This window comes from Zootoca vivipara, chromosome 14, assembly GCF_965207765.1.
Source record: "Zootoca vivipara chromosome 14, rZooViv2.hap1.1, whole genome shotgun sequence".
Taxonomy (NCBI): domain Eukaryota; kingdom Metazoa; phylum Chordata; class Lepidosauria; order Squamata; family Lacertidae; genus Zootoca; species Zootoca vivipara.
In genome coordinates this window covers 10,894,065-10,916,662 of record NC_142597.1, presented here as the reverse complement: position 1 = coordinate 10,916,662, position 22,598 = coordinate 10,894,065, and the positions used below count along the sequence as shown (strand labels likewise).

Sequence of the window (22,598 nt, the reverse complement as noted above, 5' to 3'; positions counted from 1 at the left end):
CCTATTTATCTACTTGCATTTTGACGTGCTTTCGAACTGCTAGGTTGGCAGGAGCTGGGACCAAGCAACGGGAGCTCACCCCGTCACAGGGATTCGAACCGCCGACCTTCTGATCAGCAAGCTCTAGGCTCAGTGGTTTAACCACAGCGCCACCTGGGTCCCTGACCACCTACTTAAAGTCAATTCGTAGGATTTATTTCAGACCTGCAAGTGTTTTCAAACTTCTACAGTTCTTCTCCATATAGTCCGCAAATTATACCATTCCTTTTGGAACCTTGTCGCTCCCTGATTTCGGGTCCCGCAGGTCAACTTTGCTAACTCTGCATAGTAGTCAATCATTTTCGTCTGCCACTCCTCAATCGTTGGTAACTCTTGTGTTTTCCATTTTTGGGCTAATAAAGTCCTAGCCGCGGTTGTAGCATACATGAATAATTTTTTATCTCCCTTTGCAATCTCCTCTCCTATTAGTCCCAATAGGAACGCCTCAGGTTTTTTTTGGGAAAGGTGTATTTAAAAATCTTTTTCAGTTCATTATATATCATTTCCCAAAATCTTTTTACTTTTTCGCGTGTCCACCACATATGATAAAAACAATGAATGTCTTTTAGAAGGTGATTAAATAAATTCACAGCTGCCAGTCTCAATGGCCATGAGAGGCACTGCTAGAGATTACAAGTGGGGGAGAGTGATGCTGCACTCAAGTCCTGCTTGTGGGCTTCTTGCATGCATTTGGTTGGCTACTGTGAGAACAGGATACTAGGTCAGATGGGCCTTTGGTCTGATCCAGCAGGACTCTTAGGTCCTTAACACCAAACCCTTAGCGTTACATCTGTAAACAGCCTACGAGTCTAGAAGTTGGGAGAGCTGCAGCCCTTATTCTGACTAATTCATTGGAAATCAAAGGAGAATGATCTTGTCGGTGCTGTCATTGCCGGCGCCATGTGTTTGCCACTTTCCGTCTGCCAAGTGCCAATTTCTGCGGTAAGGAATCGTCGGAACAGATGTCGCGCATTGTGCTTTAGCTACAAGTTTCCTCCTCAGATTGGCCTGCCATATTCTTAAAACACTCCTTTCCATTATGGCTAAGTGTAATCCTTCTTTCATTCCGTCACAACCTTAAAATAGGTTGAGTGGTTCTGGCGGTTCCCTCGCTACGAGAAGCTAAGTTACAGGGAACCAGGCAGAGGGCCTTCTCGGTAGTGGCGCCCACCCTGTGGAATGCCCTCCCACCAGAGGTCAAAGAGAACAACAATTACCAGACCTTTAGAAGGCATCTTAAGGCAGCCCTTAATGTTTGATGGATTTCTGTATTTTAATGTTTTGTTGGAAGCCGCCCAGAGTGGCTGAGGGAACCCGGCCAGATGGGCGGGGTATAAATATATTATTATTATTATTATTATTTAGTATGGTTTGTTGTTGAGTCCTTGCTGAATTTTCTGTGCTTATAACTTTCATGGGGTCCCACACCATCCCCAAACCAAAGGACTTCAGGATTATGGGGTGTCTGCACTGTGGAACACGGGAAACAGCCTTAAGAGAGCAGGAGTGGGGAACCTGTAGCCTCTCAGATGTTGTTGGGACTGTCATCTCCCATCACCCTTCATCACTGGCCATGCTTGGCTGAGGCTGACGGGAGTTGGGATTCCAGCAACCTCAGGAGGGCCACAGGCCTGCACATTTCTCTTACGTACATACGTTTCCCTCGTAAGAACTCCGGGCTTCAATGTTCTGCTTATTATTATATTTGTTAAAAAAAGCAATAGCTAAAATAGCATAGGATATGTTCAATTACACCCACGCCAGAAACCTTGATGCACGGTGCAAAAATGAAACAAGGAGGAATGGAAGCAGCCCTACGATGTCTCCATGGAGTTGTGAAATAGAAAGGCAAAGCCATAAATGTTACAGACGTTTCCCCTCCCACCTAAAAACCAATTGAGCAGAATGAGTTGTGGTGAATGGGTAGACATCTACAAATCAACCTAATTTCTTTCTATTCGTTTCCTTTTTTTTAAGGACAAAGACTCTGCTAATAAAACAGGAGAGGAGGGAGCTATACACAGGAGGAAAAGGAACGCAGGCATTTAACCCAAAGCATCCTGGGAACAACGGAGGCTCTTTTTTTGGATGAGGTTGTAACTTGCATTAAAAAAAGGATGCTACCTGGGCCATTATCGGCTAATGAGCTGGTGCAGATATGGCCTTAGGTAGGCATATGAGAAAGTACCTTATAGCAGAAAACAGCCAGGTGGTCGTGGCAGCAGTGGCTGAAAGTGCTACCAACACTGCTGGTGGGTGGTATTGCTGCTTACTGCCTTGTTTTTAACATGAGCACGCATTAATAGATTTGATGGGACACAGCAAGCATGGGCGGCGGCCTAGTATGCAGTGCCTCCTAATAGTTAGCCCAAACTGGCTTCCTTACAATTTCCACCAATAAGTTAGTTAGGAAGATAGGAAGCTTCATCATACCGAGTCAGACCACCTAAAGGTAAAGCTAAAGCTAAAGGACCCCTGGACGGTTAAGTCCAGTCAAAGGCGACTGTGGGGTTGCAGCGCTCATCTCGCTTCTAGGCGGAGGGAGCCTGCATTTGTCCACAGACAGCTTTCCAGGTCACGTGGCCAGCAGGACTAAACTGCTTCTGGCGTAATGGGACACTGAGACGGAAACCAGAGCGCATGGAAACACCGTTTACCTTCCCACCACAGCGGTACCTATTTATCTACCCCCCACCCACCCTGACCTCACCTCATTGGAATACGTCCTCTTGACGCTTTGCCTGGGGATCGGTTGGCCTTGCGGGGGACCAGGGTAGCCATGCTGGGGCATCCGCTGGCCACCGTACAGGGCGCTCATGCCAGGCGCCCTCGCTGCGTTCATGCTCATGGGAGACATCCCAGAAGCACCCATCACGCCGCCCATGTTGGCAGGATTCATCCCAGGGGGCACGGATGGCCCTCGCGGCCCCGAGTGAGGAAGAAACTGGTTGTTGAAGGGCTGCCCAGCCCCCATCTTCAAGGGGGGAAAAATAAGAAAGAAAGGTTACTACAATATGATAGGAAACTAAGCCCTATGTGGAATAAAGGGTCGTGAGAATACAGCACACCTCAACAGATGCCCAGGGCTGGTCCCTAGCAATATTTGTTCTTCTTTATTATTTTATTTACATCCTGTCTAAAGAGCTCAAATATGGTATACATGCTCCCTTGCCCAAGATGATCTTCACAACAACCCTATGGCCCAAGGCCACCCTGTGAGCTTCATTTGGTCTCCCGTGTCTGAGTCTAACACTAATGACTACATCACATCACTGTTCCAGCACATCTGCCGCAGCCAAGCCAGCTCCTCTCCACCCTGGCATCAATCCCTGGCATCTTTTTTAAATAAAAAAGTAGGGGACAGGTGATGGGAAATCTTTCTTCACCTGAGATCCTGGCAGTCAGCATAGATACTGGGCTGGAGGGAGCAACTGTCTTGACTCAATGGCTGTTTTCACACAATCAAATCATGGCACAAGCTGTGTGCAACCCCCCCTCCTTCTCCCACTTTGCTCTTCCCTTTCAGCGAGCAGAGAAACAAGCTAGGAAGACACAGCTAACCATAGTTTCTTTCTCTCCACAAACCGGGAAACAATGGTTAAGGTTTAAAATTATTTTTATAATCAAATTATTATTTCTATTCTGCCCTTCCTCCCAAAGGAGCCCAGGGTGGCAAACAACAAAGCAGGAAAATCTATAATTTTAAAAGCTGGTTGATGAATCCTGGCTTGCTTGGAAGCCATTAACCATAGTTTCCTGGTTTGCACAGAACAGGAAGCTATGGTTAAGTGCGCCTTCCTGGCTTGTTCCCGTTCGCAAAAAGGGGAAAAGTGAAGGGGCTGCAGTCAAAGACACTGAGCTTGTGCATATCGTGGCTTATTAAACCATGATCAGATCCTGTGAACCAGGTCAGCATTAGGCCGCTCTGTATATTCATCTGAAGCTCGTAGGGGATGCAATCTCTTTGATCACCCATTAAGGTGCGATCCTGATCTGCCACCCAAAGCAGGGCCCACCTCACCATTTCCTGCTACAGCTGCAACTGACTCACAGGTGGGGAAAAACCAAGAAGACCAAAAACTTTAATAAAGAATGGGGGAAATTCATAATTTGTCTGGGAGGCTACTGTAAGCAGATGAAAACATTAGCAGGATTGCAGTAACACTTGTAATGCTGCAGATACTATGGACAAAATGGAGTGATATACAATATGGATTATAGAACAATATGCAGTCGAAAAGGTTGGCAATTGGACCCATGGAGGCAAAAGTGGGAAGTCTAGAAATTCAGAGAAATCTCTAAATATGGATATGTATTTTGTATTGTTATAATTCTATATCTATAAAATCAAATAAGAATTATTTCCAAAAGAAAAAGACCACCCGCACCTTCTGGGAAGGTGCCACTTCACTCTGAGCAAATTCAAGGCCCTTGGCCTTTCATTATAGCATTGCAACAGATGGTGCTCCTTTGGCTTCATGCTATTTCCCCGGCTGCAAGTTACATCCTGTGAGCTCCGCTCTTCACCCTCGAAAACCCCCGGGAATGATCAATCGCTGAAATCACGTCGCCTGCATCTTACCGCTCCGTATTGGCTGAGTTCCTGGCTTTGCTTCTCTTGCAGGGCGGCCACGGTGGCTGTGGCCGTGGCTGTGGCCGTGGCGGCGGCGGCTGCAACAGCGGCGGCTGCGGCTGCTTGGGTGAAGTCTGCAGGGGGTCGCCCAGTATGTGAAGGAATGCCCATTCCCCCGGGGCCGTTTGGGCTGCCTGCATAACTAGAAGAGAAAAAGAGGTGTCTTACAGACCAGGCAATGCACATCTACGCAATAGGCAGAAGAACCTGGTATTTGAAGTGGGAAAAGAAGGGTGTCCTCAGAATCTTTTTTTTAGGAAAGCAAAAGGTTAGATCCAGAGGGCATCTTGTGGAACAGGGTGGGCAGAAGGCGACTCTCCTACTTCCTTCTCCAGTGGAGGCTGGTTCATTGGGGGAAACGGGCGTGCTGCCCCACCGAGTTCGGCCTGCTCTTACCCAGCCCACCCTCCTACTTACAACCAGTCCACAACTTGTCAGCTTTGTCTCCATGACCTCTTGGAGAACTCAGAAGGGAGGTGGATGGGGACAAAACTAGAATGAGTTGGTTCTGACAGCCATTTGCTCTGGCTTCCCACTTTCTGCCCCAATGGGCACCAGCTACCACTGCCCGTCTTTCCTTAAGGAGGCTGCCCTGCCAACCGATGGATCTCTGATGAATATGAGTTCCACTTGGCCTCTGACATCAGGGAAAGCAGTAGCACCACAGTCCTTCTGCAAAGCACAGGGAAGCCCGGCTGGAGTCGGATGATGCTAGAAGAGCGAGGTGTCCTGGTGATTGGGAAACCAGGCCTGGTGACCATGAGCTGGCAAATCATGCTTAGTCACATGCTCATGCCCTTTCCCCCACACACTCGGTGGCGGTGACAGAGGGAATGGGATGACTACGCAGCAAGTGACAGGCGTCTGACAGCTCAACTCCCCACGCACCCACTAAGCGTCTTGTTCTCCCACCATGCAGAGCGTTGATTCACATGTTAAGAGAATGCTGCAAGAGGAAGAGCCACGGAGGCAGACCAACTGCTTTGCAAGCCGAAGCTCCCAAGTCCAATCCCTGGTACTCTTCCATTAGTGCTGGGAGACACTGCTGCCAGTCAGCGCAGCCAATACTGAACTGGATGGATTAATGTTAGAATCATAGAGTTGGAAGAGACCACAAGGGCCATCCAGCCCAACCCCCTGCCAAGCAGGAAACACCACCAAAGCATTCTTGACATATGGCTGTCAAGCCTCTGCTTAAAGACCTCCAAAGAAGGAGACTCCACCACACTTCTTGGCAGCAAATTCCACTGTCGAACAGCTCTTACTGTCAGGAAGTTCTTCCTAATGTTTAGGTGGAATCTTCTTTCTTGTAGTTTGAATCCATTGCTCCCTGTCCGCTTCTCTGGAACAGCAGAGTCCGCTTCTTCTGACTCAACATAGGGCAGCTTCCCTGTGTCCTTAAAGAAGGATTCCCGTCCCCCTTTTTTAAAAAAAAACCCTTCTGTTTTAGGATTCCAAAGAAGCAAGCAAACTCCTTTCTACCCCAAGGAAGAACAGAAAAGGGAGAGCGGAGGTATCAGTGTGTTCTTGGCAGATGGGGGTGAAGGAGCCACACACCAGCCCAGATGTTTCAAAACAGGAGCATCGTCTTCCTATCAGCAGCCATTGCTCTCCCCTTTCTATTGTGAATTTGCTATATAAACGTAGACTGGAGAAAAGCAGGCTTTTAAAAAAATGTCTCATCCGGAACTTGCTGGGTCAAGTGATGCCTGAAAACATCCGCAAAAATCAGATCTTCAAATGCATCCAGAACAGCCTCATATCTGACTATGTATTTATTCATTTCATGAACTCTATAGAAAACAACAACAACAACAAAAAACCCACTTCAGAGCATACACAATACAACAGATTTGTACTGCAAGATTGTATATTGAGATGCATTCTTGGTGGGTGAACCACGGTTGTGAAACTACCTGGAACAGACCCATCAAATTCCTAATGGTTTAAACAGTTTTCCGGAAGCACTGTGAGACCTCCTTGTTTAGGGAAAAAATTAAACAGCTGGGGTTAAGCAGGCCTGGGAGCTGTTATATTCAATGTAATATGTAATATTCTGGGTGAACATTTTATTCATCGGATTTATTGTGGAATAGGTAGGTTAGAAATTCAAAATACACAAATCTCAAGCAAGCCACCCTTCTGACAAATGCTTTTGGGGGTGGGAAGGTTGAGTGAAGTCCTTCTTGGCCCCACGCATACCAATAATAATAACCGATTAACAGAGCATTCCTGTGCGTGTTTATTCAGAAGTTAAGTCCCACTGTGTCCAACAGGACTCGCTGCTCCCAAGCAATTTTGTGTACAGGACTACGCGTAGAAAGACTTTCGCAGCACCATCTTACAGGCGTTGGCAAAAGAGCAAGTTCCCTGGAGTGCAATGAGGCTTACAACCAGGAAAGCAAGTATAGGGCTGCGCCCATAATTTGCTAAAATGGTGCCCCCAATTAAATAAGACTACTAATTTCAATAAAAAGCACTTTGAAAATTCCAGATGGCAAGCCCTGTCTTTAAAGAGGCACCCCTTCTTCCTTCTCACACAGAGGAGAATGACTCCTTCTATGTACAAAGAACCTCTGCATCGGGCCAAAGGCACACCTTTGAAACCCCACAAGTGCCTTTGGGAACCCCACAAGCAGGACCTGAATGCAACTGAACGCTCTTCAATGCTCTTCAACTGATATTCAGAGGCATGCTGTAAGCCACAATAGTTTTATCTTTGATGGATCTCTCTAATCCTCTAAGCCATCCAAGTTCGCGGCCAGCAACACATCTTGTGGGAGTTCCACAGTTTAACAACGTGCTGCGTGCAGAAGTGGTTTCGTTCCTCTGACCTAAGCTGATGCCTGCTGCGACCCAGGCAGGCAGGCAGGGAGGCAGGCAGTACGCAATGAACCAAGGTTGATCTGCTAGTCCAGAACCTACCTTGTGGTGAAGCCTGGACCACCAGGGTAAGTGTTGCGACTATACATCCCTTGCTGCACGTAGCCCTTGTTGGTAGATCCCTCTGGGAAAGGCTGCTGTCCCATGAACTGAGGTGAGTTCATTCCAGAACCGCTGCTGGCCACGCTGGGCATCATGGGGTTGCCAGAGGTGTTCCCCCCAGGGCCCATGGGGTTTCCGAAAACCTGCAGAGGTTGAAGAGCCCAAGTGAGGAAACAAGAAAGCACAGGAAGCTGCTTTCTATGGAGTCAGGCCATTGGCCCATCTAGGTCAATGATGTCTACCTGGAGATGCCGGGGACTCAACTTGGGACATTCTGTATTGCAAAGCAGATGCTCTACCACTGAGCCATGGCTTATCCGCAAGCGTAGGAGCGGTGGGAGACAAATAAAGCAGAGTGTGACTTATAAGCCAGAGCCTGACTTATCATGACAGCATGAATGGGTTGGCTTCAGAGAAAGAGCTTTCTAGATCAGTGTGGGAATTGGCTAAGCCATGGTTTGGTTCAGTGAACCCCTGGTTAAGGTTTCGTAGCCTACAGATGGGGTGGTAAAGGAACAAATACCTTAACCATAACCCCAGGGTTCAGATAACATGCCAAGCCAAACTTTGCCTTAGCTGCTGTGCCGACCTAAAAAGGATGGGCAGAAGTAAAATGGCTAAGAACTGCATCTCAGGAGTGATCACTTCCTCGCAAAGCCACAATTTGGCTTGGTGCGAGGTCCGGATGCAGCCGCTAAGTTTCTTTGGTGGGGAAAGTCGGAAGTTTAAAATGGTAATTAAAAACAGTAACAGCACGCACACTGGGGAGAAATAAGACTTTTATGGTTTTATATTTTGATTTTGTTCTGTGAACTGCCCTGAGACTTCTGGGTATAAGGAGGTATATTTATTATTAATAAATAAATAAATAAATAAATAATACAGTAGTAGTAATAATAATAGGTTAACTAGGCAGTTTTGATGGCAGTGTGGTCTTGTAGGGCAGGGCTGGGGAACCTCTGGCCCTCCGGGCCCCTCTGTCTGGCCCTTGAGACTCACCCCAGGCCACACCCCCTCTCCTCAGGCCACACCTTTTGCCTGGATGGAATGCACCCTTCAACTCTGATAAGGACACTCGCTTGTCTGAAAGGTGAAATCTGCATTCATTGCTCTGCCCACTTCAGTTTCTGCCCTCCCATGTGGCCCCCCAAGAAGTTTTCCCAGAAGGGAATGCAGTCCTTGGAGTGGGGTTAAAAAAAAGGTTCCTCGCCCATTTTAGGGACTGATTACCAAGATGGCTGAAAACACGCAGCCCGGACACCCCACTTCCCTGCCCCACCCCATCATTTTGGAAGACTGCGAAAGGTACCTGACTCTGGGATGTGTTGCTGACTCCCCACACCGTGGTTACCACTGAGAGAGATCCTGCAGGCTGATTGGTATTCTGTTGCCAAGGAACTGACTCGTAGGCATATGAACCATCACTAGGAAAAGCAACAAACAACGCACAACGTTTTAATTAGGAGCCTTTGGGGAAGTGGCAGAAAAGCCTGGCAGGAGGCGGCCGGGGGGGGGGTGTTGCTGGACCACAGGAAGCAGCCCAAAGCAGAGCAAGAAAATGCAGGACTGATGCTTATGCAGGAGGGGGAATACAAGAGTGAATGCACGCGCGCATGTTGATCGCTCAGCGGCTGCAACATCAATGGGTGTGCATTACGTTACGTAAAGTGAACCTCCATGTTCAGGGGCAGCGTATCTTCAAAATTCTGATTGGCAGAGGGCAAACGGCAGGGAAGGGCTATTGTTTTCACTTCCAGATATCAAGGGTTGAAATCACGAGACTTTCTCAATCACCTATCCATTTCTGATGCCTCTTGGTTGTGCAGAATACACCCGGCTCAGTTTATTCCCAAAGGTAAGACAGAGAGAGAGGGGTGCGTGAAGGAATACAGATATGTCTGGGGCAAGCTTGGCCATACTTACCCATGTGGGGTGGGTGGGAGCGATGGTTTCATTGGGTTCATTGAATTCATTGGCTACAGAAAGGTGACGGGGTTGGGAGCAGGACCTTCCAAGGCAACACCAATGCGAGGAGCAAGTAGCCTCTTCAGTGTTACGGCTCTATTATGGGCTATAGAGAAACAGAGAAAGAGAGAGGTTAAAATCATGTTCTCCCAGAAAGCATGCAACAGGAATCGGGCTAAGCTTGGTGGCTGGAACACTCTCAGGTCGGGGCAAGCTGACCCACAGTAATAAATCTAAAGGTGTTCCTCAAGGCATGGGTGTTGAATTGAGCTCGTCTGGCCTGAAGAACTAGTGAGGAAAGCCTAGCACAGAGACTTAGATCAGGTTGATGTTCCACATGAAATCCACTTTAAGTCTCTGCCCTTGGTCTTTCAAGAAGCAAAACACACATAGGGACAGAGGAAGCAGCCTCATGCTGAGTCAGAACATTGGTCCATCTAGTTTAGAATTATCTACACTGACCAGGCAGGAGTCTCTCCCAGCGTTTCCTGGAGATCCTAGGGATTGAACCTGGGACCTTCTCTTCACAAGGCAGATGATCTGCCCTTCACACAGTGACATATACACAAGGCACCACCAGCTGCTTCTGAAAGTAACCCACCAGGATGTCCTATAGCTCTGCCCAGCAGAGAGGGAAAGAGAGAGGCTGTTCCTAGGTCATTCAGCATGTTTCATGGCTGACTGGGGATGCGAGCCCAGTTTACATGCTGAATGACCTAGGAAACATGCTGAATGACCAGTGTGTCTCAAGCTTGGATCCCAACAACAGCCCTAGCTAGCAGAACCAGAGGTCAGGGATGATGGGAGTTGTTGTCCAACAACAGCTGGGGACCCAAGTTTGAGAAACACTGCCTTAGTCCGAGGCTACATCCACACCATATATTGAAAGTACTATGGTATTACTTTAAACAGTCATGACTTTCCCCAAAGAGTGCTGAGAATTGTTAGGAGGCTCCTCTTTATCGCTACAGCTCCCTGCAAAGAGGGACTGATTGTTAAACCAACTCTGCAATTGTAGCTCTGTGGCTTGTGTGCATACAGAACTTCTCTGGACATAATTTTTATTGCGCGTTCATGATGATGAGTTGCGCTCATGAAACTATCACTGTTGTGACACGTGATCCCACGTTGAAGGCTGTTTGTGTCTGCCGAAGTTTGGGGGGCAGCCACACTGCTTCGTCAATGCTGAAATCCCATAATTTCCCATACGTTCTGGTTTATCTTTGGCCCCCTTATTGTGCTCACAGGAGCCAACTCCTAGGGGCCGAGGGGTCTTCGCCCCCAATACAATATTTGAGGGTTCCAGGACCTTCTAAAGTGGATGAGCATTGCCATTCAAATGGCGCGTGTGCGCACTGCATCATGTGATCGATTATGCAGGGTGTGGCTTACCTGGGCCCCCCAATATATTTATTCGTGTTTGTTGTGCTCTTATCTCATGTTTCTATCTTATGAACCGCCCTGAGATCTTTTTGAAGAAGAGTGGCATGTAAATCCAACAAATAAATTAAAAACAAAATGAAATATTGCCGTGCCATAGGATACCGCTTTAAATGTATAGTGCAGATGGGGCCCAAGTCCTTGAGGTGCCACGAGACTGCAAGAGACTAATATGGCTGCTTCTCTGGAAATAAGGTACAGACAAGCGCTCCCTCTATGATACAGCCCAGAGATGCCTTGTGTCCTTAAGTGCACTCTTATCCTCAGGCAGCGCCAGCCAAGGCCACGAGTGGGTGGCAAAACCTGGTGCCCTCTCTCTGCAGATGCCTCTTAGCCTTTTCGTTCCAGATCAGGAGAAGTCTCCCCCACCTCAGATAGAAGGTCACTTGATTTCTGTGCTGGACAGGTAAACCGCCAGCCAGCCAGCCAGCCAATGGGAGTTCTGCCCCCTCCCTAATGACATTCTCTCTCCCCCTGCCCAAGCTTGCTCCCAGTTTTCCGGAGGGGAAGTGGTCGCATTTGTTCAGCAGAGGCTTTTCGCTCTGACTACGTCAACTTTATACAGCGGCCAGAAGGAACTTGGCGTACTGCCCAGATATGGCAAAACAAGGTCCTGGCAGGCGCAGACTGGAGGGCTGTCCTAGTTACGCCAGATTAACTCTCTGCTGCCCGCACAGCATCCAGGCAGATGCAACTCTGAGCCGGCCAAGGCAGCACGCCGGCCAGCCACACGTTGCCTCTGTCCTGTGAGGACAGCCAGGCCCATCACGACCCTTGCTGCTCGGGAACCGGAACCGGGCGTGTGTATTTCCTTGGTTTCACCCTGCGAAGCAGCTTGCCCTTTTACAGAACGCGGGGGCAGTGGGTGGCTACCTTTTAGAGGGACAAGGGGACCCGTAACCAAGCGAGGGAGCACGTGTTTTTGGAGGCAGGGAGTTCCCAGTTCCAACTCCTGCGTCCGCAGCCAAAAAGGATCTCTGCTGGGAGACCTTGAAGAACCACAGCCAGCCCACTGGGGCGCTTTCAGCGTTTGTCAAAGGTTTCTTTTGAGCAGGGAGATCAGGAGACTTTGGCTTTTGGTGAGCATTCCTTCTGAATTTGCAAGGTACGGTTGCCAACAATGCAATCGTTCCCCCTAAACTTCCCAGTGCGGGTCCTTTGTCACTTTACCGTCGTATGGCTGAATCCCAACTGAAAACAGCCCCTGTCTGGAAGCACACAGAATAGACAATACTAGGATGCAGAGGCTAACAGTACAGTAGTGCCTCGCTAGACGAATTTAATTCGTTCCACGGGTCTTTTCTTATAACGAAAAATTCGTCTAGCGAATCCCATAGGAATGCATTGAATATTTGTTTTGCCCATAGGAACGCATTAATTGAATTTCAATGCATTCCTATGGGAAAACGCGATTTGCTAGACGAATTTTTCATAAAACGAATTCGTCTAGCGAGGCAACCGCCGCTCGAAAAATCCTTTCGTTAAGCAGGGCATTCGTTAAGCGAGGCACCACTGTATAAGCTGGCTGAGGCTGAAGGGAAATGGATCCAACAACCTCTGGAGAGCCACAGGTTCCCCCACTCATTCTGGGTATGCTCAGAAATGCCCTTTTCTTTGTTGCTTCGCAGGATCCCACAAACCCTCGTGGGCAAACTTCCAGGGCCCACACATCCGTGGTGGGCACAGGCAGGAGCAAAAAGCAGGTGTGGCGCCACAACAAGTCTCTCTGTCCAGGCTAGTTAAAAGGCATCATCACAGTTCAAGGTCCCTTTCCCGCCAAGCAAAAGCACTCCAGGAGTGGAGCACAGCCACTGAGGAGTGTAACCCGGGAAGGAGAGTAGCCTGAGCAGAGTCCCAAGGTCTAGAGCAGCGTTTCCCAAACTTGGGTCTCCAGCTGTTTTTGGACTACAACTCCCATCATCCCTAGCTAGCAGGACCAGTGATCAAGGATGCTGGGAGTTGTAGTCCAAAAACAGCTGGGGAAATCCTGGTTAAGATAAAGAGAGCTGGAGGTCAGCCTAGGTGCTCCAGGGGTTGGCAGCGGCGCCCACCCAACTGAGGTATGGGCTTCAGTGGTTCCCAACAATGCTGAGTTCTGAGCCAGCCCTGTCCATATGCTAAAATCTTTGCTCTGCGCATGGGAAAGGGAGGCACCCCACCCACTGGGTGACTTTCTTGAGGTCAGCCATACAGGAGAGTCAAAAGGAAAGGGAGACTCAATTCTGGATAGCATCCCAGCCTAGCTCAACTTATCTTTCCCTCTTTTGCTTGTAGGTTTCAGGCTATGGGAATGTACTGTTTGACTGCTGAGAGAGATAGGAAAGCGTGTTTGGCAAGAACCGCTCTGGCAAGGTTTTAAGGATCCTGTTCTGAAGGAGGAAAAGGTGGGTGGGGGTGGGGGGAGACTGAGTGAACCAAGCGCCCTCGGCTAGAAGCTGGGAAAGTAGGAATCTCTCGTCTGCACCCCACATTTTCTAGGTCATGGGAGTGAAGAGGAGGGTTGGCAAAGTCAAAAAAGCCGCCTTTGCTCCTATGGGGCTGGTTGTCAATGCCTGTCCCAGAGCAGGGACAATTACGGAGCCTATTCCCAGCTGCCTCTGCTTTGGGGGGACCAAAAAGCAGAGGCAGCTTTTCGTTGGGTTGCTTCTCACTATTCATTCCACCAGAGAGAGATGGCGAACCGACCAGGAAAGTGTTCTGCGCTCCCGATGGCGTGCTCCAGCCACTGATGTTCTGGGACCTTCTGAGCATACGCCTTTCCTGGGGCAGGGAAGGAAGTTTCCACCAGCAAAGGGAGTGGGGAGAGAGGCTGAAGAGAGGAGTGGGGACATTCCATTCCACCATCTGCTGGGTGAAAGAGGAGTCAGTGGAATCGGAGAGCCAGGGAGGGGGAAAGGGATGGGAGCAGCCCTAACAACAGGCCCCTCATTTACTCATGCATTTGAGGGAGGGGAGGCGAGGGGGGCCTGCCCCAGGAACCCTGCCAAGCTGACCTCTCTCTCTCTCTCTCTCCCGCCCCCCCCCTTTCCTGGCTCTTAGGAGAAGGGCAAAAACACTTTTATTTCTTCTGCTTTCGAGGGGGCTGGCTAATTGCTAATATTGTTAAGACCGGGTGCTGTCTGCAAGCTTTCCCCTCTGACTGGGGGGGGGAGTTGTCTGGTGGTTTTTCGTTTGATGTTTTAATTGGATGCTTTTAAATGGCCTTAAGTGGCTCTGATTGCTATTTTATGTGAACTGTTGTGATTTTTTTAAAAAAAGGCAGGTCAAAAAAACAAAAACATACAACAAAATAAATGATTTCCAGGGGTATGAAAAGGTAGGGATGGGTGGGGTGTGCGTGTTCAAACCGAACAGGGGTCCCCATATGCATTTGGAGCTTTTCGGGGGTGTAAACTTCAGCGGATATCTGTTGGCGGGATAGTTCTCATTTATTGTGTCAGCAAAACACTTAAGAGTGCATAAAGTGAAGCACTATAGTGTCCAGATACAAAAGTGAACAGGGGTACTCTTCCCACTTTAATCATCATGTAGCAGACACAATTTTCTTCACAGCAATTAAAGGTGCAAAAGCCTAGTCCTCTTTTTCACCTATAGGGCATTGAAAGACACACTGTTCTCTATGAACAGTAAATTACACTGTACAGTGGTGCCTCGCAAGACGAATTTAATTCGTTCTGTGAGTCAATCTGTTTTGCGAAAAATTCGTCTTGCGAATCCCATAGGAATGCATTGAATTTTTTTTAATTATTTTTTGCCCATAGGAACACATTAATTGAATTTCAATGCATTCCTATGGGAAACTGTGATTCGCTAGACGAATTTTTCACAAAACGAATTCGTCTTGCGAGGCAACCTCTGATCGCAAAAACTATTCGTCTAGCGAAAAATTCGTCTAGCAGGGCATTCATCTAGCGAGGTACCACTGTATATATCCACTGAAGTTCTTTGAAAAAAGAGGTAAAACATGAGACATACAACAGTTATACAAACAATGGAAAGGGGCAGCTAAAATATAAAAATCATACCGGAATTAAAACTGCATTCTCATTACCCAACACACACACACACACACACACACACACACACACACACACACACGTGTGCCTTATCTCAAAACGGTTGCCCGCACTCCATACATTATGATAGGGTGCCTTTCGCCTGAAGAAGAAATCCCATGCAATTCAAGGGAACTGTGCCCTGCCCATCGTGGCAAGCCCCAGCTGATGGTTTCCCATGAACTCACAAATCACACCTGCTTCCCTTCCCCTGGTTTGGCGTTAATATCAAAACGGGAGAATCGTGATTTGTTCCTCTCAAACAAACTATGACTGGGAAGCGAAGAACGAACCTTGGCTTTTATAAAACCCTGGTTTGGAGCAAAACAACAACACTAACCCTGGTTTGGATGTGGAACATAGAGGAGCAAGCTATGTGTTCATGGTAAGCCATTGATGGGCTCACAGTGTTGTGTTTTCCAAATGTTTTGTTGCAAGTAAACTTTGACTCCCAAAACTGTGCCACTGAATTGAGAAATACAGGTGTTCTCATAACAGGGTTACAAGCCTCAAACACACAACTAGACAGACAGGGAAGAAGTTAACCCTTTAATTAGTTTTTTTTTAAAAAAACAAAAAATAAAAAACCTCCCATATGTGCTTGTATTAGGGAATGTGTTGTTGCAACATGAGAATTATCCCTATTGATAAAATGCACCAAAAAACTCTCATAAGCCTATGATTTCAAAGAAACTTGGAAAAGTGGCTTTGAAGAGGAAAATGCTACAAAGGGGGGGGGGGGGCAGCTAAGATGGCCTAATTCAGACACAGTTCTAAATCTTACATTCATAAAGGGGACCAAGCAATAAAAAGACTACTCTGGGCTTAGTTTCAGGAATTACTTTTCAACGGAACATTTGGAGAGCAGAATGTTTTTGTTTTGCAGGGTCAGTTCAGCTGAATTGGTTGTTTGTTTTAGGGAAAGGGGAGAGGAGATTTTTCTGGCAATGTTGGCGGTGTTTGTTTTGAGTGACAGAATCAAGCTTTAATTCTGGCATGTTTCATACGACTGCTACCCCTTTCCATAGTTTGTACTATTATTGTTCGCGAGACTCTTTTGCCTCTTTCGGCACACTTTATCAACGATCTATTTCAACAGCTAGGCATCTCTTATAAATGTACAATGCCCCTGGCGTAGATTCTAACTGAAATGCGCCGAGCCTAATAAAATCAGGATTTGTACATCTAGACTTCCTTTCCTCTTGTTTTTGCAGTAAATTACGGGATGTCAGCTCTATGTATCTGGAGGATTGCAATTAAAGTGCATATTCAGAGGATGAACAACCTAGCAATACAGACGAAGCAGAGAGTGTGTGCTGAACAGGACAGGGATATGGAGTGCAAAAAAAGACAAAATTGAAGGGTTCCATCTATAGCAGGGGTCCCCAGACTACGGCCCCCGGGCCGGATGCGGCCGAATTGGCCTCCCAATCCGGCCCGCGACGACCCCCGCCGCCCACTCTTACGGCGCGCAGCGCGGCGGCGATCTTCCAAATCGGAAGAAAATCGCCGAAAATCCTTTGTGCGCATGCGTATGGGCCTCTCCTGACCCAGAAGAGGTCATTTCCGGTGCACTTCCGGGTTGGGGGAGGCCCATACGCATGCGCACAAGCGATTTTCGGCGATTTTTTCCGACCGGGAAGCGCGCCAGTGCACCAGTAAGTGTGTGTGCGCATGCGCACGGGCGCACACTCCCCCGCCCTCCGGTCCGCTGCGCGCGCACTCCCCTGCCCTCCAACCTGCCGCGCGGTTGGCGCGGCGGGCACCGGCCCAAAGCCCGGTAAGTTTGGGGTCCCCTGATCTACAGTATACATTTAAAGCAGTATCATACCATTTAAAACAGTCGTGGGTTTTCCCCAAAGAATTTTGGGAACTGTAGTTTGTTAAGCATATGGAGGCCAAGGAACAGAGAATCTAAGCTCTCCAGATGTTGGTGGGATCCCAAGGTCCTTCAGCCCAGCCAGGGATGGTGTGAGTTGAAGTCAGACAACATGTGCAGGGTTACAAATTGCCTATTCCTGAATCCTATGGTATAATCTAAGCTATAAAGGCTCCAGGCACCCAGAAGGGTCTCAGCTGGTTCAAAGCAGGACTTGAAATTAGCCTTTTGTGTTATCCACATTTTCCCCCCTTTTGCACTTTCTTTGCATCCAGGAGCAGCTGGATGAAAGTTTCGTATGTGAACCCCCAACAACAGAAGGTGGCATGTGCAAAGGACCTTAAGTCCTGAGCCTACCAGGACATATAATCTGACACCAGCTCCCAAGTGTCACTCTGAAACCCCATTTCCCCCAAACCAAGGCACTGCCTCACCTGGGAGTGACCACAAGCCCTGATTCCCCAGACATTAAAAGGAGAAAGATGCTCAATATTTGCAAAGTGATGCAGGGTGGTTGGTCAGAAGGGCGGGGGTCAGGAAGAAGTAGAGAGATGCTGTCATATTGCCTATGCTTTGCATATATATGGAAGAAGAAAGCCAGTTTTGATGTGTGGCCAGGAGAGGAAGAGCACACAGCAGAAAAGGAGTCTGGACACTGGGGGGGGGGCTGCAAGGAAAGGGACTCCATCTCCTTCCTGGGTTCTGTGTTGCATCCTGGCCCACCAAAGAAATGAAAGGAGAAAGAGAAAAGGCACAAATCGAATTCATGCCAAAGTGGGGTTTATTTATTTTTTGGGAGGGGGGAGATGAAATTAGTTCAGAAATACTTTTCAGCAGTTGTGCCTGTGGCATTTTGCAAGAACACCATGTAGTGCCTCTGCTATTGGGTGGTGGGGTGAGGAGGAGAAAATCTACCAGCCTGAGTTGTAATTTGCTGTTCACTGGCTTGCCTGTGGCTAGCAGACTTGCAAATTTTTAAACAACAACCGCCACCAACCAATTCCTTAATCCACAGATTTAACCCATAGACAGGTAATAATAACACAACTCCCTGGCATGATAAAGTTCACCTGCTGATGCCTGCAGAACAAGGGGCGGTTAAAAGTCAAGCTGCCAGGTTTTTTTTTCCTGATCAGTTGGCAACCCCATCCCCAGCACCTGCATGCCAAAATAGTGGCTGGCTCTCTCTATCTTCTAGAATTGGAAAGAAAGGGGTGGGGAAACCCCTATGTGCTTCATGGAGGAAGAACAAGGTTAACAACCCAATAAATCAATGATAAGTGTTTTTTGTATTTCCGTTTCACAAAAATAATAATAAAAACTACTAGCTTTCAGACTAAAATGATGGGAAACAGTTAAGCTACAGTTCAAGAGTTTCCCATCTCATGTGTATCTTGCATTTATTGACTGTTTTGCCAGTTAATTGATAAATAAGATACACATGTACCAGAGCCTGTCCATCATCAGGTAATGGATACGGAAGGAGATGAAAGCGCTTGCCCTCTTATTTCTGCAGTGGTGACAATTGTCACCATGGTGCTGTCGTGCCCAAAAAGTGGGGGGGGGGTTGGGTTTGGACCAGGATCATTGCACACAAAACCATGTGCTCCATTGAAGAGATAAAGCCAGTGCTTTTTTTTCTGGCGGTATGCAAGGGAACACATACCCCTAGACATTTTGTGAGTCTTTGTGTTTTTGTCCAATTACTGTACTGTATTTATTTTTCCTGATTTGAACAATAAAATGGTGGTTTTCCTGAGTCAACATGAGAGTACCCCTAACATTTTTTTAAGAAAAAAAAGCACTGGATTCAGCCGTTTCCCTAATGTACCCTATGGAACAGGTGCGGGAAACCTTTGGCTGTTCAGATGCTGCTGAACTACAACTCCCAACAGAAAGAAAGAAAGAAAAGGGATAACCTCACTCACTTTTAGCTCACCGCTGCTCGTGTGCGGCCCCCAACAGATTATTCCCAAGGGAATGTGGTCCTCAACAGACTATCCCTGCTCTACAAGACTGGAGGATGCACAAGCACTGGAAACAGTGCAATAGTAATGAACCAAAACTGCATTTATAAAATTGGAGGCAGATTATATATATTGGCTTACCCCCCTCTTCAAAAAGCCACTCAATCCGGTAAAAAGCAATACAACCACATGCCTACAAGATGGGCATCAAGGGAAATGTCTGCTTTGCTGTGCTTCATACAAGATGAAAGTTGAGTTTTCATGGTGCTTCCCAAGGCTTTTTCATCATGATTAAAAAAAAAAACCCATTGCTTCTGCAAATTCTTTCACAAACCAATCAGGCACATGGAGGCTCCAGCTCATAAGTGGTTTCAAGATGAATTGGCCATCTTAGCAAGGTAGCTGTGCAAAGTTGCTGAGAAAAAGTCAGGCCTTTCTGATTCTCCCCACCCGTCCTGAAAATAAGAGGCAGTTAGAAAAATAAGTCTACTTCCTCCGCTGCCCAAACACACTTCCTGCCCTAAAAACCGTAATCCTAGACCATGACAAGAAAGGGTGCCGTTCAAGAAGTTGTGCACGTTTAGAAAGGAAACGGTAAAGTGGAAAGCTTTGCTATCCACATTTTAATAAAAGCAGAAACTGAGAACCAGAAGTATAGATGTGGCAGATCCCCTTGTTGGTTTAAGATATTTATATGTTGCTTTATTATTCACATTTCTAAGCGGTGTGCATAAAAACAATCCACACCATATGGGACAATGAAACAATAAAAATTATCATAGTGCAACACTCTAGCTTGAAATGCCTGATGGAACAAGGAAGATTTGGTCATGTCCCTGAAATTCTGCAGGGAGGGCGCTTGTCTAATCTCATGTGGGAAGGAGTTCCACAGGCAAGGCTTAGATTTGCACTAAAACATAACTTGCTATGACTCACACACTGTGGTGTTTGTGGGCTCTCAGGGTGACCAAGGTAACCCTGCCATTATTAGACTAAACTCAGTATTAAAAATGTTGAGGCGCCGATACATAAACGTTAATTAATCTCAGTTCGCCTCCACACCGCACACTGTATGCACTTTTAAACCATGTTAACAGTCATGGCATTGTAATGTCCCTCAAAGAATTCTGGTAACTGCGGGTGCTGACGTCACAGAGCTCCAATCCTCAGCATCCTTAACAAACTACAGTTCCCATGTGTTCTCCATGTGCTTAATCTGGAGGACTTGCTTTACCACCTTGTTGGGCTGAGTTCCTCTCCTCCCTCCCAGTGCTGTCTTGGGGGTTCCCCCCAACCACCCTGAACCAATTTTGGAGGAGGCAGGGAGGGGATCTGCCTGTTCCACAAGCCTCATTAGCGGAATCCCACCCAGAAGCCAAAGCTTGGCTCACATTAAAAACTGCATCACTGACAAATGGTCTTTTCCCTTCTTGGAGGAAAAGAACAGACACAGTACACTGAAGGAGCCATGTCATGTCAGGAATAAAGCTCAGATGAGGTTCTTTTCCAGGTAGAGACTGGCTTAATCCTAGGGGGTGGGAAGAGCCAATGCAGAGTTAATTGGAGACAAATATTTCTCAAGTCCAAAGTGTAGCACAGCTGTTTATAACCCGACCCGAGCAACTCAGCGCTCTAAATCTGGCACCCTTTCCATTTAGCTTAATTTAACTAAATGAAACTTTTGTTTTTGTTTTGCTCCTTTTCGGGTGGAACTGACGTTCCTTTGGTTGGGGTGGGGAAGCCTACTCTTTACTTTTTTAAAAAAAAACAACACACACCCCAAAAACCCCCTGCCAATATGAACAGAAACCTGAAGGCCAATTTTGAAAACCAGAAGTGGGTCCTCCTTTACTGGCACTGTGATATAAATGAGGGTGCAACCCACCCAATCTCCCGGCCAGGGAAAATGGATGGCTCCTTTTGACTGAAGCAAGAGGGGTGGTTGGTATGAAAATGGTATTCTGGTGAGAGCAGAGATAGGAAGCGTCCGGTTTGGCAGGTCTCCCAATTTTCACCACCCCCCCTCCCCAGGCCCACAACACACTAGAACACTAGAAAATAGCCACCAGCTGATCGGATGAAAACAAATGAGCTGCCAAGCATCCTCGGCTCACTTGCATGGCACACCCACACCATGTATTCAACAGCACATCCAATGCACCTTTAATTTACCGCAAAGATTTCTAGGAACTGTAGTTTGTTAAGGTGACTCGAAATTGCAGCTGTGAGGAGGAAACTACAATTCCCAGGGTTCAGGAGTCACTTGCGAATCAGGTTTCCTAAAGAACTTACAAGCAAGGCATAGCGCAGGGATCTTTTCCCTAGATGCTTCTCTTATGGGCACACGGCAATGTCGTAAGATTAACTAGACAGAACCAAGGACAGAACTCTTGCACCTTTGTGCAGAAAGTGTGTCTCGTGGGGAGGAGAAAGAGGGTGCATTTGCTCCAATGTGATCAAAGCTGTCAGTGGTAAAATTAACTCCTTTTTGTTTTTGGTCTCTCTTTTTTTTGTATGCACAACTATTGCGGGGCATCCTCTCTCGCAATAATGGTCACCCTGCCGGGAAGGTGGAGCAGCTCTCCACAGCAACAGTGACACAGTGTCATCCCGTTACTGCGCCCGCTCCCCCTTGCCGGCTGCCCAGGCCCCAGCGTCGTCAGGAGGACTCTGGAACAGCACGTCCCGCTCGCTCTGCTCAGCCTCCTGTAGCTGCAGGGAGCCAGCCAGCAGCAGACCACAAGGAAGGAGCAGCACCCAGGAGCGCCGGCTCCCCCCCCTGCCCCCGCCCAGTGTCCAATGCAAAAGGAGGCAGCAAGGCCTGGCAGCAGAGCAGGAGAGGATTGCTGTAGGAAAACACAGTTTGCCTCTCTCCTGACCCTGACATTCCAGGAAAAAAAGGAGCGAGAGATACACAGCCAAACAGAGAAAGCAACCGAGGGCTTCCTGGATCATCTCCCAGGCCAATCCTCCGGCCGGTGTGGGTTTTCCCCAGCCCTCAGTACTGAAATATAATCCCAAATCCCTTCCACTATTGTTGTGTGTGGTTTTTTTGTTTTAATCCTGAAACAAAAGAAAATGCAATTCTGTTTCACCCCCCATCTTGCTGTTTTTAAATTTATCTCCAGCTTTGCTAATAAAAAAACACACAACCGTTGCGGTGTTTTGTTTGGTTTAAGTCTGCCTTGTGCACAAGCAAGGGACTGGAGAATTTTGCTTACAGCTAGAATTGGGATAGCTGCCGGATTGAATATTTCCAAAGGATGTCGCTTCTTTTTCTCCCAGCATGCACTGTTACACCATGGGATCTTTTTATGACCTCCACCTCTCCACTCTATCTAGTATAGCTAGCAACATGTTTACTCAGAAGTAAGCACCACTGAGTTCAATGGAGCAGCTTACTTTCAAATCAGTGTGCACAAGATCAAAACCTTAGACCAAAATCATTTGCACACTGCTAAAGTGGTATGATAGTGCTTTAAACGTTTAGTGCAGAGGGGGCCTTGGTAATGTCACCCCAATTTACCTAGAAGGGGATTAATCCTGGAAAGAAGCTGTGATAATAAAGAAATTCTGTAATAATGGGTGTCTCCTTTCTCTGATCTCTTGGAAGGCCATCTAGCCAGTGCCTTCTG

General features: G+C 47.5%; 1 protein-coding gene across 1 annotated transcript in view; it reads right to left on the bottom strand.

The window, feature by feature from the left end:
• The window catches only part of ZMIZ2 (zinc finger MIZ-type containing 2), a 99,396-nt gene that overhangs the window by 21,798 nt on the left and 55,000 nt on the right, over positions 1-22,598 (bottom strand). The window contains exons 2-6 of the mRNA XM_035140137.3: positions 9,581-9,728; positions 8,967-9,081; positions 7,598-7,800; positions 4,622-4,814; positions 2,750-3,013 (exon numbers count right to left, since the gene is read on the bottom strand). Coding sequence (XP_034996028.1) covers positions 2,750-3,013; positions 4,622-4,814; positions 7,598-7,800; positions 8,967-9,081; positions 9,581-9,630 — 825 coding nt within the window. The 5' untranslated portion in view covers positions 9,631-9,728. The remainder of the gene's footprint in view (positions 1-2,749; positions 3,014-4,621; positions 4,815-7,597; positions 7,801-8,966; positions 9,082-9,580; positions 9,729-22,598) is intronic.